This window comes from Dendropsophus ebraccatus, chromosome 8, assembly GCF_027789765.1.
Source record: "Dendropsophus ebraccatus isolate aDenEbr1 chromosome 8, aDenEbr1.pat, whole genome shotgun sequence".
Taxonomy (NCBI): domain Eukaryota; kingdom Metazoa; phylum Chordata; class Amphibia; order Anura; family Hylidae; genus Dendropsophus; species Dendropsophus ebraccatus.
The window spans coordinates 7,099,634-7,117,519 of NC_091461.1; the positions used below are offsets into that span (position 1 = coordinate 7,099,634).

Genomic DNA, 17,886 nt, shown 5'->3' on the forward strand with positions numbered 1-17,886 from the left:
GGGAAGAAAGGAAAGGGAGGACATGATGGAAACCTTTATATATGTAACAGGAGGAAGAAAGGAAAGGGGGGACATGATGGAAACCTTTATATATGTAACAGGAGGAAGAAAGGAAAGGGGACATGATGGAAACCTTTGTATATGTAACAGGAGGAAGAAAGGAAAGGGGACATGATGGAAACCTTTGTATATGTTAAAGAGGGAAGAAAGGAAAGGAGGGACATGATAAAAGCCTAAACAAGTGAGAGGTTACTTGGGGAAAGATCAGAAGCAACGTGAGAAAATATTACCTTACTGAAAGAATAGTAGATGCTTGGAACAAACTTCCAGTGGATGCGGTTGGTAAATCTACAATAACAGACTGGAATTCTAAAAGGGCCGACTAGATGGAGCAGGGGGCTATTTCCGACGACAATCTTCTATGTTTCAATATACCGGACTTTTAGTATATACAGCACAACTACTATATACAGGACTCCTACGATATACAGAACTATCACTATTTACAGGACTCCTACTATATACAGGACTCGGCGTTCAATATCTGGAAGACAGTGTACGGGGATGACTAGCGTTGGGCGATGCTGCTGAACGTTTTGGTTCAGCATCGTTTGCCCTAACCTGAATGCTTGGTCTGTGACTCCCGACACCTGTAGCAAGCCCCTACAGGGCTTTATCCGACTTCTCCAGACGCTGGTAGTCAGATGCCAAATGTTCGGGTTCAGAGGAATGTTGCTGAATTCTGACTTTTGTCAAGTTTACCATTGGATGATAGAGGTGGTGATGGGGCATCTACATGATGTGTAGGTACCTGCTCATAGCATCACCTCCTTATGTGGAGGATCACCTGAGGACTACTGCACACAGTCTCTATGTAAAATAATCTGCAACGTAACGCATCAGCGGCAACAGAGATTTCCGATATTACCACCACATGCAGTGGTGCGGGGAAAGTCCACAAGGGATATGCTGCAAATCTGCTACTGAATTTGTGATATTTTTTCTTGCAAATCTGCACAAATTGGTATGAGGCAGATTTATCATCAGGAATAGGGAGGCTGTGTGAGGCGAGGTTCACTCCAGCGCTATACATTTCATTGTTCTATTGGGTTTCCATCATGGCGTCCAGCATAGTAGAGAAATTAACCTTATTTGTAGCCTCCTGACTTAGATGTGAAGGTAGCCTCCAACTCATACGTGAAGCTAGCCTCCGACTTGTGTGAATCTAGCCTCCGGCTCACGCGTAAAGCTAGCCTCCCACCCTCACATGAAGTTAGCCTCTGACACTGGAAGCTAGCATTGGACACGCATAAAAGTAGCCTCAGACTCTTATGTGAAGCTAACCTCCAACTCTAATGGGAAGCTAGCCTCTGACACACGTGAAATTAGCCTCTGACTCACACATGAAGCTAGCCTCCGACTTGCGTGAATGTAGCCTCCGGCTCACGTGAAGCTAGCCTCTGACACGCGTGTAAGTAGCCCCAGACTCTCGGCTGAAAGTAGCCTCCAACTTGTGTAAATCTAGCCTCCAGCTCACACTTAAAGCTAGTCTCCCACCCTCATGTGAAGCTAGCCTGACACACATGAAGCTAACTTCCGACTGGAAGCTAGCATCGGACACACTTAAAATAAGCTAACCTCTGACTCTAATGGGAAGCTAGCCTCCCACCCTCACGTGAAGCTATTCTCCCACCCACACGTGAAGCTAGCCTCTGAAACATGTATAAGTAGCCTCAGACTCTCACGTGAAACTAGCCTCCGACTCGCATGTGAGGCTAGCCTCTGACTGACTCACATGAAGCTAGTCTCCGACTCACATGATGTTAGCCTCAGACTTTCATGAAGCTAGCCTCACAACTCTTTGTTGCCATCGTTGAAGAAGTGTGAGCCATGATATAGACTTCTTGCCGCTCCGGCACGCACCGTAGCCGTTAGGGAAGCAGACGTTTCTCGAATGATCCGTCGGGGTCTCTGGGTTCGCGTTCACGTTGTGATTGATAACTTTTCTGGTAATTGTTATTTGTACTTCAGGGCCATTAGCCGTACTTCACAGTGAGTCACAGGGAAGGTAATGGTCGTTGAGCCTCAGTTGAGTGTTCCCATAATGGTTCCCATTGTTAGGAATAATCGCTTTATATGTCAGACATTTACTTGTAGTTAAATCGTTTGTGTCATTTACATCTATGGCAGATAGAGGATGTGTCAGGGAGGGACGGATGACAGTGACACAAATACTTTATACCCCCGTAAACATTAGGCAAGTGATGGGATGTGTATGGGACTCCCAGTGTTCCCCAAACCAGCAGACATGTTGGATTTCCATTGCCAAATCCTTTTGTTTTGGGAGTGATAAGCTGCCTCCAGAGCTGTCTGACGGGGAAAGAGGGGTCTGACAGAGGAGTCTGGAGGAGATAGAGGAGTCCGAGGGAGATAGAGAGGTCTGGGGGAGATAGAGGGGTCTGGAGGAGGACAGAGGAGTCTGGGATAGAACAGAGGGGTCTGGAAAGTACAGAAGAGTCTTGTGGGTGACAGAGGGATTAGAAAGAGGTGACAGAGGAGTCAGGCATCAGCTCCCCCCCTGACCCCTGCACTATTCTCTCCTAGGAGATATCACATTGGGAGTTAAGGGGTCCCAGAGATTGTATAATTGAGCATATTGATTGGGAGTCCTAGAAATACATTGTCATTGTTACTGTCAGATTAACCCTTTACTTACAGTATACCTGCAGTACCATGTATGACCACACGAGGCAACACACCCTCTGCTATAGGGCTCATCTCACCACACTACAAGGGCCGGCTTCCTACATGCTATACACTGTCAGACATGGTCCTACAAGCTATATACTGTGAGACATGGTCCTACGAGCTATATACTGAGAAACATGTTCCTACCTGCTATATACTGTGAGATATATTCCTACGAGCTATATACTGTGAGACATGTTCCTATATACTATGTGATGTGTACCTATATACTATGAAACGTGTTCCTATATACTATGAGACATATTCCTATATACTATGAGACGTGTTCTTAAATACTATGAGACATGTTCCTATATACTATGAGACATGTTCCTATGTACTATGAGACGTGTTCCTATATACTATGAGACGTGTTCCTATATACTATGAGACGTGTTCCTATATATAGACGTGTATTCTTATGGACTGTGGCTCAGGATTGTGGATTCTCCTTTGTGTATCCGCCAGTCTCGGCTCTCCCCTTCGAGGGGCGCTGCATGCATCCTGATTATATTATATTGTGTGAGAAAGCAGTACAATGGCGGCGGCCTCGGCCATCTGTGCCGCATATGTGACCAGTGTTTATTCAGGAGCCATTGTAAGTGATGCAAAATCAATAATAGCTGGAGAGTCACCTGCGGACAGCGAGCCGCCCTGTAATAAGTGCTATATAATGTAATAATCATATGGGATGAGGGGGATTGTGCATATACACTACCGTTCAAAAGTTTGGGGTCACATTGAAATGTCCTTATTTTTGAAGGAAAAGCACTGTACTTTTCAATGAAGATAACTTTAAACTAGTCCTAACTTTAAACAAATCCACTCTATACATTGCTAATGTGGTAACTGACTATTCTAGCTGCAAATGTCTGGTTTTTGGTGCAATATCTACATAGGTGTATAGAGGCCCATTTCCAGCAACTATCACTCCAGTGTTCTAATGGTACAAGGTGTTTGCTCATTGGCTCAGAAGGATAATTGATGATTAGAAAACCCTTGTGCAATCATGTTCACACATCTAAAAACAGTCTAGCTCCTTACAGAAGCTACAAAACTGACCTTCCTTTGAGCAGATTGTGTTTCTGGAGCATCACATTTGTGGGGTCAATTAAACGCTCAAAAGTGTTGTGGACGGATGAATCCAAGTTTGAGGTGTTTGGATCACAAAGAAGAACGTTTGTGAGATGCAGAAGAAATGAGAAGATGCTGGAAGAATGCCTGACGCCATCTGTTATACATGGTGGAGGTCATGTGATGGTCTGGGGTTGGTGCTGGTAAGGTGGGAGATTTGTACAGGGTAAAAGGGATTGTGAATAAGGAAGGCTATCACTCTGCACCGCCATGCCATACCCAGTGGGCAGCGCTTGGTTGGAGCCAATTTCATCCTACAACAGGACAATGACCCTAAACACCTCCAAATTGTGCAAGAACTATTTCCAGCAGAAGCAGCAGCTGGTATTCTATCATAGGTAATGGAGTGGCCAGCGCAGTCACCAGATCACCACCCCATTGAGCTGTTGTGGGAGCAGCTGGACCGTATGGTACGCCAGAAGTGCCCATCCAACCAATCCAACTTGTGGGAGCTGCTTCTAGAAGCGTGGGGGGCAATTTCTCCAGCTTACCCCAACAGATTAATAGCTAGAATGCCAAAGGTGGGCAATGCTGGAATTGCTGCAAAAGGAGGATTCTGGGACGGAAGCAAAGTGTGATGGAAGAACAATGTTATTTCACATACAAATCCTTATTTCTAACCTTGTCAATGTCTTGTCTCTATTTTCTATTCATTTCACAACGTATGGTGGTGAAGAAGTGTGACTTTTCATGGAAAATACTAAATTGTTTGGGTGATCCCAAACTTTTGAACGGTAGTGTATATATAGTCTGCACATCACCACAGCTGCACATCTTACAGGAGGATGATGAGAGTCCTAGCATGGGGACTGGGACCCCAACTAGTTACACTGTACTAGCCAGGCCCATAGAGTTCTATGGAGCAGCAGTCAGACATTCAAGGGGGGGACACGGGTGGGGGGGGGGGGGGGTCCGAGCAGCCGTATGAGACCGCCAATAATTCTCTCAGCTGAGGGTTTGTTAAAAGCGAATCAAGTCCTGAGAAGTTGTATCCAGTGTAGACAATGCTCTGTGAGCTCTACAGACTGATACATTGTACATAGCTAGTCCTGCTGTCAGCTGTATCCAGTGTAGACAATGCTCTGTGAGCTCCAGACTGATACATTGTACATAGCTAGTCCTGCTGTCAGCTGTATCCAGTGTAGACAATGCTCTGTGAGCTCTACAGCCTGGACCCCAGACTGATACAATGTAACAGAGTTCCGGGCCTCTTGCAGCTGTCCTGTTCTTCCATTTCCCCCTCTGGCTCTCACAGCTGTATAAGAAGCCAGTGACAGTCCGGCTGCCCCCCTGAGGACTGGCCCTGGTGCGGTGAGGTGGTGTCATAGTATCACAGCAAGCAGAGTAGAGTGTGAGCGCTGACGCCCGTCCGGCTCACGTGGAGTACAGCTCAGCAGAGATGCAATGTGATCTGCATGGAGCAGCTGTGGCCTCGGGCTCCGCTCACTTTCTATTAACATTCAGTAAATTCTCACAAAAGGGACAAGAGGATCAGAACATGGGAAGCGTCAGGCAGGGGCAGCCTCCACCCAGCCAGCTCCCAGTCCTCTATGGGAAGATGAGCCTGCCCTGCCCAGCCAGCTGAGACCTGTAGTCCTACAAGAGCAGAAACCACCTAGAAATATCACAGATTAGTGAGGATGCTGGAATGAGTTCATTAATCTGTCCGATCATTTACTGGACACAGTAACACTGTAACAGACTAAAGTGGGTTACCCACTGGCTCTGAGTGGCGGCTGCAGCACGGATACATCTGCGACATGGCAAATCTGCCACCCCTGACCGCCTACCTTGCTGGCGACACCGCTGGATAGATAGCTATGCTTTTAATTTCTTGAAAAGCACTGTAATTTAAGCTGTGAATATAGTCAAGGGGGCGGAGTCTGGGGTTTCCTGGGCTGTAGGACCCCTAGACCTCACTGCGACATGGTGAATTTGCCGCACCTTACCGCCAACCTAGCTGGCGACACGGCTTGATAGATAGCTATGCTTTTATTTTCTTGAAAAGCACTGTAATTTAGGCTGTGAATATAGTCAAGGGGGCGGAGTCTGGGGTTTCCTGGGCTCTAGGACCCCTAGGCCTCACTGTGCTGTATGTTTGATGGACAGATGATGATCTTATAGCCCTGGTGCCCCTTGGTTCACCGTTCTGGAGGCCGAAACTTTATTATTTCCTCATCTCCCAGCCCTGTAGACATTTTATATCACCGTCCTCTGACAACACTTCAGGGAGCGAGCATTAATCTGTCACATCTATGGGCAGCATTGTACTCGCCTATGACAGATCAATGAAGCCTTGTAGCGACCACTTAACCTCTAGAATTAGGGGAATAAAGTGGCCATTGTTTGGAGTATTGGAATTCTCTCCTTTATAGTCCACTTTATAGCAGGGGAGGGGGGGGGGGGTAAACCCCAGGGGCCCGGCTGGCCGGCACACAGCCTATACCTTGTACTTACATCCTATGGTCATTAGGCAGAACAATGACCCAAAGGATACCTTAGATGTGTAGACCCCTTACCCACTGGTCCACCTGGCATACATTTGAGTAATACCTTGTGTTTGATAACCCTGTGCGTACACCCTTTACTCACCCATCCACCTGACACACAGCTGAATAATCTCTGAATTCTGCTTTCCTCTTGAATACCTGTATTGACCTTTCACTCATTAGTCCACCTGACACACTGCTGACTCATACTCCAGTTCTGCCTAATCTGTGTGCCAGTGAAGACCCCTTACTCACCGCACCACCTGACACACTGCTGACTCATACTCCAGTTCTGCCTAATCTGTGTGCCAGTGAAGACCCCTTACTCACCACACCACCTGACACACTGCTGACTCATACTTCAGTTCTGGCTTATCTGTGTTCCAGTGAAGACCCCTTACTCACCGCACCACCTGATACACAGCTGACTGACACCTCAAATCTGCCTAATCTGTGTTCCAGTGAAGACCCCTTACTCACCGCACCACCTGACTGACACCTCAGTTCTGCCTAATCTGTGTTCCAGTGTAGACCCCTTACTCACCGCACCACCTGACACACAGCTGACTGACACCTCAGTTCTGCCTAATCTGTGTGCCAGTATAGACCCCTTACTCATTGCATCACCTGACACACAGCTGACTGACACCTCAGTTCTGCCTAATCTGTGTGCCAGTGAAGACCCCTTACTCACTGCATCACCTGACTGACACCTCAGTTCTGCCTAATCTGTGTGCCAGTGAAGACCCCTTACTCACCGCACCACCTGACACACAGCTGACTGACACCTCAGTTCTGCCTAATCTGTGTGCCAGTGAAGACCCCTTACTCACCGCACCACCTGACACACAGCTGACTGACACCTCAGTTCTGCCTAATCTGTGTGCCAGTGAAGACCCCTTACTCACCGCACCACCTGACACACAGCTGACTGACACCTCAGTTCTGCCTAATCTGTGTGCCAGTGAAGACCCCTTACTCACCGCACCACCTGACACACAGCTGACTGACACCTCAGTTCTGCCTAATCTGTGTGCCAGTGAAGAACCTTACTCACCGCACCACCTGACACACAGCTGAATAATCCCTGAATTCTGCTTGCCTCTGTAATACCTGTGTAGACCTTTTACTCACTGGTCCACCTGACACAGTAGGGTGATCCTGTGGGATCTGGTAGTCAGTACTACTTTCTTTGTACCTGGGTGTGACCATTTTTTCTTTAGATTCTCTGGTTTCCTCCACAAACCATCCGGCTATTATTTGGTTTTCTATGAAATGTGAGAGATGAAGCCCCTCTGGTATATACATGGCTGGGGGCTTTAGGGACCGTATATATATATATATATATATATATATATATATATATATACCTCTTACTCACCAGTTCACCTGACACCCAGCTCAGTGAGACAGTAGTACATACTCCTTGTATATGCCGAACATCTGTAAGGGCTCTCTGTAGCTGTATACAGTGGTACCTTGGTTTAAGAGCTCACAGTTTTTCAAAATTATGGCTTGGTTTAAGAGCTCCCTGTGCTGGGTGGGAGGGGGAGGGGAAGGGGCATGGTCTGCATAGCGGGGTCTACAGCACTGTACTATGACCCAGGAAGTCTCCGTCACCTTTCAAATCATAGCAGATCCACTTCAGGCTGGGGCTTACATCAGGGGACAGGACTGTGGAGGTAATCCCTCCATAGCTGTAACCCCTCTCTCCCCGGACAGAGAGCGCTGCATGTATGTGCCCACATCTGCCCTGCTCATTCCTTCCTGCCCCCTGCAGTCTCTGTCCGCCATTGTGTTTCCCATCCTCTCCATTACTGTACAGTAACTTATAATATCACAGATTCTGCTGCTCTAAATGTTTGTTTCATCTGTTTTACATGTTATTCACAATAATAAATCATTATATTTGGGGGTGGAACCAATTGTCTGCATTTCTATGATTTGTTATGGGGAAATTTGCTTTGGTTTAAGAGTGGATTTGGATTACAAGTGCCGCCCCGGAACGAATTATGCTCATAATCCAAGGCACAACTGTATACAGCTATATGTATATACCTCTCCACTGCTCCTGGTATACAGCTATATGTATATACCTCTCCACTGCTCCTAGTATACAGCTATATGTATATACCTCTCCACTGTTCCTAGTATACAGCTATATGTATATACCTCTCCACTGCTCCTAGTATACAGCTATATGTATATACCTCTCCACTGCTCCTGGTATACAGCTATATGTATATACCTCTCCACTGCTCCTAGTATACAGCTATATGTTTATACCTCTCCACTGCTCCTGGAATACAGCTATATGTATATACCTCTCCACTGCTCCTAGTATACAGCTATATGTATATACCTCTCCACTGCTCCTGGTATACAGCTATATGTATATACCTCTCCACTGCTCCTAGTATACAGCTATATGTATATACCTCTCCACTGCTCCTGGTATACAGCTATATGTATATACCTCTCCACTGCTCCTAGTATACAGCTATATGTATATACCTCTCCACTGCTCCTAGTATACAGCTATATGTATATACCTCTCCACTGCTCCTGGTATACAGCTATATGTATATACCTCTCCACTGCTCCTAGTATACAGCTATATGTATATACCTCTCCACTGCTCCTAGTATACAGCTATATGTATATACCTCTCCACTGCTCCTGGCATACAGCTATATGTATATACCTCTCCACTGCTCCTGGCATACAGCTATATGTATATACCTCTCCACTGCTCCTGGCATACAGCTATATGTATATACCTCTCCACTGCTCCTAGTATACAGCTATATGTATATACCTCTCCACTGCTCCTAGTATACAGCTATATGTATATACCTCTCCACTGCTCCTGGCATACAGCTATATGTATATACCTCTCCACTGCTCCTGGTATACAGCTATATGTATATACCTCTCCACTGCTCCTAGTATACAGCTATATGTATATACCTCTCTACTGCTCCTAGTATACAGCTATATGTATATACCTCTCCACTGCTCCTGGCATACAGCTATATGTATATACCTCTCCACTGCTCCTGGCATACAGCTATATGTATATACCTTTCCACTGCTCCTAGTATACAGCTATATGTATATACCTCTCCACTGCTCCTGGCATACAGCTATATGTATATACCTCTCCACTGCTCCTGGTATACAGCTATATGTATATACCTTTCCACTGCTCCTGGCATACAGCTATATGTATATACCTTTCCACTGCTCCTGGCATACAGCTATATGTATATACCTCTCCACTGCTCCTAGTATACAGCTATATGTATATACCTCTCCACTGCTCCTAGTATACAGCTATATGTATATACCTCTCCACTGCTCCTGGCATACAGCTATATGTATATACCTCTCCACTGCTCCTGGTATACAGCTATATGTATATACCTCTCCACTGCTCCTGGTATACAGCTATATGTATATACCTCTCCACTGCTCCTAGTATACAGCTATATGTATATACCTCTCCACTGCTCCTGGTATACAGCTATATGTATATACCTCTCCACTGCTCCTAGTATACAGCTATATGTATATACCTCTCCACTGCTCCTGGTATACAGCTATATGTATATACCTCTCCACTGCTCCTGGCATACAGCTATATGTATATACCTATCCACTGCTCCTAGTATACAGCTATATGTATATACCTCTCCACTGCTTCTAGTATACAGCTATATGTATATACCTCTCCACTGCTCCTGGTATACAGCTATATGTATATACCTCTCCACTGCTCCTGGTATACAGCTATATGTATATACCTCTCCACTGCTCCTGGCATACAGCTATATGTATATACCTCTCCACTGCTCCTAGTATACAGCTATATGTATATACCTCTCCACTGCTCCTGGCATACAGCTATATGTATATACCTCTCCACTGCTCCTGGTATACAGCTATATGTATATACCTCTCCACTGCTCCTAGTATACAGCTATATGTATATACCTCTCCACTGCTCCTGGTATACAGCTATATGTATATACCTCTCCACTGCTCCTGGCATACAGCTATATGTATATACCTATCCACTGCTCCTAGTATACAGCTATATGTATATACCTCTCCACTGCTCCTAGTATACAGCTATATGTATATACCTCTCCACTGCTCCTGGTATACAGCTATATGTATATACCTCTCCACTGCTCCTGGCATACAGCTATATGTATATACCTCTCCACTGCTCCTGGCATACAGCTATATGTATATACCTCTCCACTGCTCCTAGTATACAGCTATATGTATATACCTCTCCACTGCTCCTGGTATACAGCTATATGTATATACCTCTCCACTGCTCCTAGTATACAGCTATATGTATATACCTCTCCACTGCTCCTGGTATACAGCTATATGTATATACCTCTCCACTGCTCCTAGTATACAGCTATATGTATATACCTCTCCACTGCTCCTGGTATACAGCTATATGTATATACCTCTCCACTGCTCCTAGTATACAGCTATATGTATATACCTCTCCACTGCTCCTGGTATACAGCTATATGTATATACCTCTCCACTGCTCCTGGCATACAGCTATATGTATATACCTATCCACTGCTCCTAGTATACAGCTATATGTATATACCTCTCCACTGCTCCTAGTATACAGCTATATGTATATACCTCTCCACTGCTCCTAGTATACAGCTATATGTATATACCTCTCCACTGCTCCTGGTATACAGCTATATGTATATACCTCTCCACTGCTCCTGGCATACAGCTATATGCCATTCATGAATGCCCACTGGCATCTCTTACTCACCAGCCCTTCTGTCATCCCTGCCTCATCTTCCCCTGTTCTGTCCAGTCCTTGGTCCTGAGTGTTTGTCGTGTACGGATCTCTTACTCACCAGTCCTGGGGATACAGATGAGATCACTGCAGAGATGTATCAGCTGTGTACCGCACTCTTCTCCGGTGCCAAACCCGTCTCTGTCACTGTATAAACCTTTACAGAATAGGAAGATGTGAAGATACAGCAAAGACATCTGGAAAGAAAGGAAATGCCCTTACCCGCCCTCCCCAGCCTGGCCTGCAACCCCAGCTCCACCACCAGTGTTTGCTCTGTGCCCCCAACCAGTGCCTGCCCTGCAACCCCAGCTCCACCACCAGTGTTTGCTCTGTGCCCCCAACAAGTGCCTGCCCTGCAACCCCAGCTCCACCACCAGTGTTTGCTCTGTGCCCCCAACAAGTGCCTGCCCTGCATCCCCACCACCACCAGTGTTTGCTCTGTGCCCCCAACAAGTGCCTGCCCTGCATCCCCACCACCACCAGTGTTTGCTCTGTGCCCCCAACAAGTGCCTGCCCTGCATCCCCACCACCACCAGTGTTTGCTCTGTGCCCCAACCAGTGCCTGCCCTGCATCCCATAACCAGTCCCTGCTCTGCCCCCCATAACCAGTACCTGTTCTTCCCCCCATAACCAGTGCCTGCTCTGCCCCTCATAACCAGTGCCTGCTCTTCCCCACCACAACCAGTGCCTGCTCTGCTCCCCCATAACCAGTGCCTAGTCTGCCCCACCACAACCAGTGCCTGCTCTGCTCCCCCATAACCAGTGCCTGCTCTGCCCCCCCATAACCAGTGCCTGCTCTGCCCCTCATAACCAGTGCCTGCTCTGCCCCCCCATAACCAGTGCCTGCTCTGCCCCCCATAATCAGTGTTTGCTCTGCCCCCCCCATAACCAGTGACTGCTCCCCCTCCCAACCAGTGTCTGCTCTGCCCCCAGTAACCAGTCTCTGCTCTGCCCCCCCCCCATAACCAGTGTCTGCTCTTCCCCCATAACCAGTGACTGCTCTTCCCCCCATAACCAGTACCTACTCTGTACAGTACCTAGTATAACCAGTGCCTGCTCTGTACTGTACCCAGTACAACCAGTGCCCACTCCACCCAACCAGTGCCTGCTCTGTCCATCTTACTATAACCAGTGGTGCCTGCTCTGCACAGTACCCAGTATAACCAGTTCCTGTTCTGCCCCCTCCGTATTTGCACCCCCCCCCCCCTCAGAACCTGTGTCTGCTCTGTACAGTACCCAGTATAACCAGTGCCTGCTTTGTTCTCTACCCAGTAAAACTGATGCCTGGTCTGTGCTCTACAGCCCCCTCTGCAGTGTACTCAGTGCTTGTATTGTGCACCCCCCTAATATGACCAGTGTGTGGTGCACTGAGCCTCCCTACACTGGTTAGCTTATCCCAGTCACCCCTCACCACCCCTGGTGGGGCACTTACTCACCTGTGACCCTTACTGGGGGCATGAGGACATGAAGGGACACTAACCACTGATGCCTGTCTCCTGGACACCCCATATATTTTCTGTGCATACCCTGTGACCCCATCCCCAGCACACCCAGGGACCCCCATCCCCAGCGCACCCAGGGACCCCCATCCCCAGTGCACCCTGTGACCCCCTTATCCCCAGTACACTCTGTGACCCCCTTATCCCCAGTACACCCTGTCACCCCCTTATCCCCAGTACACCCTGTCACCCCCTTATCCCCAGTACAACTAGTGACCCCCTTATCCCCAGTACAACTAGTGACCCCTATCCCCAGCACACCCTGTGACCCTATACCCAGTACACCCTGTGCCCCCCATCCCCAGTACACCCCAGTACCCCCTCTTTTATATAGCAGTGAGCCCCTATGTTCCGTCCTGCTGACCCCAGTCTCCTCCCGGTGTCCCGGCCTCCCCCCCGTGCTGTCTCCCCCTCCCGCCCTGTCTCCTCCCCCGGTCGGTCCGGCTGCACTGATCACTCCTCGGCTGCGCTCAGTGCGGCTGCAGCTCCGGCTCCTGCGCTCCGGGATCTTCCGCTTGGATTGTACCGGGAGCTGCCGGTGTGTGGATCTGTGGCCCCCGGGACCCCTCTGGCCTCTGCCCCTGGATGGGACCTCTCTCTCTGTGGATGGGAACTTGTGGGATGTTGTTACCTGCTGAGCCCGTCCTGGATCTGTGACTGATCGGGCACCATGCTGGGTGTCACCCTGTACCTGCTGCTGCCCCTGATGGGTAAGTGCCTGCACCTGTGTGTGTGTACCCTGTACCTGCTGCTGCCCCTGATGGGTAAGTGCCTGAACCTGTGTGTGTGTACCCTGTACCTGCTGCTGCCCCTGATGGGTGAGTGCCTGCACCTGTGTCTGTACCCTGTACCTGCTGCTGCCCCTGATGGGTAAGTGCCTGCACCTGTGTGTCTGTACCCTGTACCTGCTGCTGCCCCTGATGGGTAAGTGCCTGCACCTGTGTGTCTGTACCCTGTACCTGCTGCTGCCCCTGATGGGTAAGTGCCTGCACCTGTGTGTCTGTACCCTGTACCTGCTGCTGCCCCTGATGGGTGAGTGCCTGAACCTGTGTCTGTACCCTGTACCTGCTGCTGCCCCTGATGGGTGAGTGCCTGCACCTGTGTGTCTGTACCCTGTACCTGCTGCTGCCCCTGATGGGTAAGTGCCTGCACCTGTGTGTCTGTACCCTGTACCTGCTGCTGCCCCTGATGGGTAAGTGCCTGCACCTGTGTGTCTGTATCCTGTACCTGCTGCTGCCCCTGATGGGTGAGTGCCTGCACCTGTGTGTGTACCCTGTACCTGCTGCTGCCCCTGATGGGTAAGTGCCTGAACCTGTGTGTCTGTACCCTGTACCTGCTGCTGCCCCTGATGGGTGAGTGCCTGAACCTGTGTGTGTGTACCCTGTACCTGCTGCTGCCCCTGATGGGTGAGTGCCTGAACCTGTGTCTGTACCCTGTACCTGCAGCTGCCCCTGATGGGTGAGTGCCTGCACCTGTGTGTCTGTACCCTGTACCTGCTGCTGCCCCTGATGGGTGAGTGCCTGAACCTGTGTCTGTACCCTGTACCTGCTGCTGCCCCTGATGGGTGAGTGCCTGAACCTGTGTCTGTACCCTGTACCTGCTGCTGCCCCTGAGTGCCTGCACCTGTGTGTGTGGCATCACAGGACCCGAGGAGCCGGGGCACAGAGTTACCGGGACTGATCTCTCTATACAGTGATGGGACTGGGTGCAGGGGGTCTCTGTATACAGTGATGGGACTGGGTGCAGGGGGTCTCTGTATACAGTGATGGGACTGGGTGCAGGGGGTCTCTGTATACAGTGATGGGACTGGGTGCAGGGGGTCTCTCTATACAGTGATGGGACTGGGTGCAGGGGGTCTCTGTATACAGTGATGGGACTGGGTGCAGGGGGTCTGTATACAGTGATGGGACTGGGTGCAGGGGGTCTCTGAATACAGTGATGGGACTGGGTGCAGGGGGTCTCTGTATACAGTGATGGGACTGGGTGCAGGGGGTCTCTGTATACAGTGATGGGACTGGGTGCAGGGGGTCTTTGTATACAGTGATGGGACTGGGACTGTATACCCCGATATATAGCGCTCAGGGACTGTATACCCCGATATATAGCGCTCAGGGACTGTATTCCCCGATATATAGCTGTATATAGCGGTCAGGGACTGTGTACCCCGGCATATAGCGGTATATAGCGCTTAGGGACTGTGTACCCCGGTATATAGCGCTCAGGGACTGTATACCCCGGTATATAGCGCTCATGGACTGTATACCCCGGTATATAGCGCTCAGGAACTGTATACCCCGGTATACAGCGCTCAGGGACTGTATACCCCGGTATATAGCGCTCAGGGACTGTGTACCCCGGTATATAGCGCTCAGGGACTGTATACCCCGGTATATAGCGCTCAGGGACTGTGTACCCCGGTATATAGCGCTCAGGGACTGTGTACCCCGGTATATAGCGCTCAGGGACTGTGTACCCCGGTATATAGCGGTATATACTTGCTCCTGGGAATTATAGATCATTCTGTACGGTGGATCCCGGCTGCAGAAGTTCCTGAGGATCAGTGATCAGCAGCGGGATCTATGTAAAAGGGAGGACGGGATCAGTATATAAAGTGATCGGGACAGGGGGCGCTGGGCTCACCAGATCCCTGTATATAGTGGTCATATTGGGGGTCCTGGTTCTGGTGCAGGGGAACAGGTTGTTGGGGGGGGGGGAGCTTTTGGACCTGTCTGTGGGTCCCGGCTGAGTCCTGTCTGTGGGTCCCGGCTGAGTCCTGTCTGTGGGTCCCGGCTGAGTCCTGTCTGTTGGTCCCGGCTGAGTCCTGTCTGTGGGTCCCGGCTGAGTCCTGTCTGTGGGTCCCGGCTGAGTCCTGTCTGTGGGTCCCGGCTGAGTCCTGTCTGTTGGTCCCGGCTGAGTCCTGTCTGTTGGTCCCGGCTGAGTCCTGGCTGTGGGTCCCGGCTGAGTCCTGGCTGTGGGTCCCGGCTGAGTCCTGGCTGTGGGTCCCGGCTGAGTCCTGGCTGTGGGTCCCGGCTGAGTCCTGGCTGTGGGTCCCGGCTGAGTCCTGGCTGTGGGTCCCGGCTGAGTCCTGGCTGTGGGTCCCGGCTGAGTCCTGGCTGTGGGTCCCGGCTGAGTCCTGGCTGTTGGTCCCGGCTGAGTCCTGGCTGTGGGTCCCGGCTGGGCTGAGTCCTGGCTGGGGGTCCCGGCTGGGCTGAGTCCTGGCTGGGGGTCCTGGCTGGGGGTCCTGGCTGTTGGTCCCAGCTGAGTCCTGGCTGGGGGTCCCGGCTGAGTCCTGGCTGGGGGTCCTGGCTGTTGGTCCCAGCTGAGTCCTACCTGTGGGTCCCGGCTAGGCTGAGTCCTGGCTGGGGGTCCTGGCTGTTGGTCCCGGCTGAGTCCTGGCTGTTGGTCCCGGCTGAGTCCTGGCTGTGGGTCCCGGCTGAGTCCTGGCTGTGGGTCCCGGCTGAGTCCTGGCTGTGGGTCCCGGCTGAGTCCTGGCTGGGGGTCCCGGCTGAGTCCTGGCTGGGGGTCCCGGCTGAGTCCTGGCTGGGGGTCCCGGCTGGGCTGAGTCCTGGCTGGGGGTCCCGGCTGAGTCCTGGCTGTTGGTCCCAGCTGAGTCCTACCTGTGGGTCCCGGCTAGGCTGAGTCCTGGCTGGGGGTCCTGGCTGTTGGTCCCGGCTGAGTCCTGGCTGTGAGTCCTGGCTGGGGGTCCCGGGACTGGCCGTACTCTTTCTGTATTGTCGCAGATGTGAGACTTTCTGTATGGACTCTGCTGCGATTACATCCGTGTTCGGCTACACTGTGTGCGGCTTATTCCGCAGCGTCTGATCTCTGCTACTTGTCAATATTTACACAGTGTAGATACATTGTATCACAGGCGGCACCGGCCGTATAGTACATAGCTGATCCCTGCCGTATAGTATATAGCTGATCCCTGCTGTATAGTACATAGCTGATCCCTGCTGTATAGTACATAGCTGATCCCTGCTGTATGGTATATAGCTGATCCCTGCCATATAGTATATAGCTGATCCCTGCCATATGGTATATAGCTGATCCCTGCCATATAGTATATAGCTGATCCCTGCCATATAGTATATAGCTGATCCCTGCTGTATGGTACATAGCTGATCCCTGCTGTATAGTACATAGCTGATCCCTGCCGTATAGTACATAGCTGATCCCTGCCGTATAGTATATAGCAGATCCCTGCCGTATAGTACATAGCTGATCCCTGCCGTATAGTACATAGCTGATCCCTGCCGTATGGTACATAGCTGATCCCTGCTGTATGGTATGTAGCTGATCCCTGCTGTATAGTACATAGCTGATCCCTGCTGTATAGTATGTAGCTGATCCCTGCTGTATGGTATATAGCTGATCCCTGCCGTATAGTATATAGCTGATCCCTGCTGTATGGTATATAGCTGATCCCTGCTGTATAGTACATAGCTGATCCCTGCTGTATAGTACATAGCTGATCCCTCATATATGTTATATAGCTGATCCCTGCTGTATGGTATAGAGCAGATCCCTGCTGTGTGGTATATAGCTGATCCCTGCTGTATGGTATGTAGCTGATCCCTGTTGTATGGTATATAGCTGATCCCTGCTGTGTGGTATATAGCTGATCCCTGCTGTGTGGTATATAGCTGATCCCTGCCGTATAGTACATAGCAGATCCCTGCCGTATAGTACATAGCTGATCCCTGCCGTATAGTACATAGCTGATCCCTGCCGTATACTATATAGCAGATCCCTGCCGTATAGTACATAGCTGATCCCTGCCGTATAGTACATAGCTGATCCCTGCCGTATGGTACATAGCTGATCCCTGCTGTATGGTATGTAGCTGATCCCTGCTGTATAGTACATAGCTGATCCCTGCTGTATAGTATGTAGCTGATCCCTGCTGTATGGTATATAGCTGATCCCTGCCGTATAGTATATAGCTGATCCCTGCTGTATGGTATATAGCTGATCCCTGCTGTATAGTACATAGCTGATCCCTGCTGTATAGTACATAGCTGATCCCTGCTGTATAGTATGTAGCTGATCCCTGCTGTATGGTATATAGCTGATCCCTGCTGTATGGTATATAGCTGATCCCTGCTGTATAGTACATAGCTGATCCCTGCTGTATAGTACATAGCTGATCCCTCATATATGTTAT

The 17,886-nt window shown here is 49.8% G+C and overlaps 1 protein-coding gene across 3 annotated transcripts in view; it reads left to right on the plus strand.

The window, feature by feature from the left end:
- Positions 1-17,886, plus strand: part of GFRA1 (GDNF family receptor alpha 1) — a 161,528-nt gene that overhangs the window by 29,961 nt on the left and 113,681 nt on the right. The window contains exon 1 of one of the 3 annotated variants that reach the window (XM_069979714.1): positions 13,192-13,429. The exons of 1 other annotated variant lie outside the window; for it this stretch is intronic. In XM_069979714.1, coding sequence (XP_069835815.1) covers positions 13,390-13,429 — 40 coding nt within the window. In that variant the 5' untranslated portion in view covers positions 13,192-13,389. Of the gene's footprint in view, positions 1-13,191; positions 13,430-14,261; positions 14,284-17,886 lie in introns of those variants that run through there. One more of the 3 variants, XM_069979716.1, reaches the window with a different exon arrangement.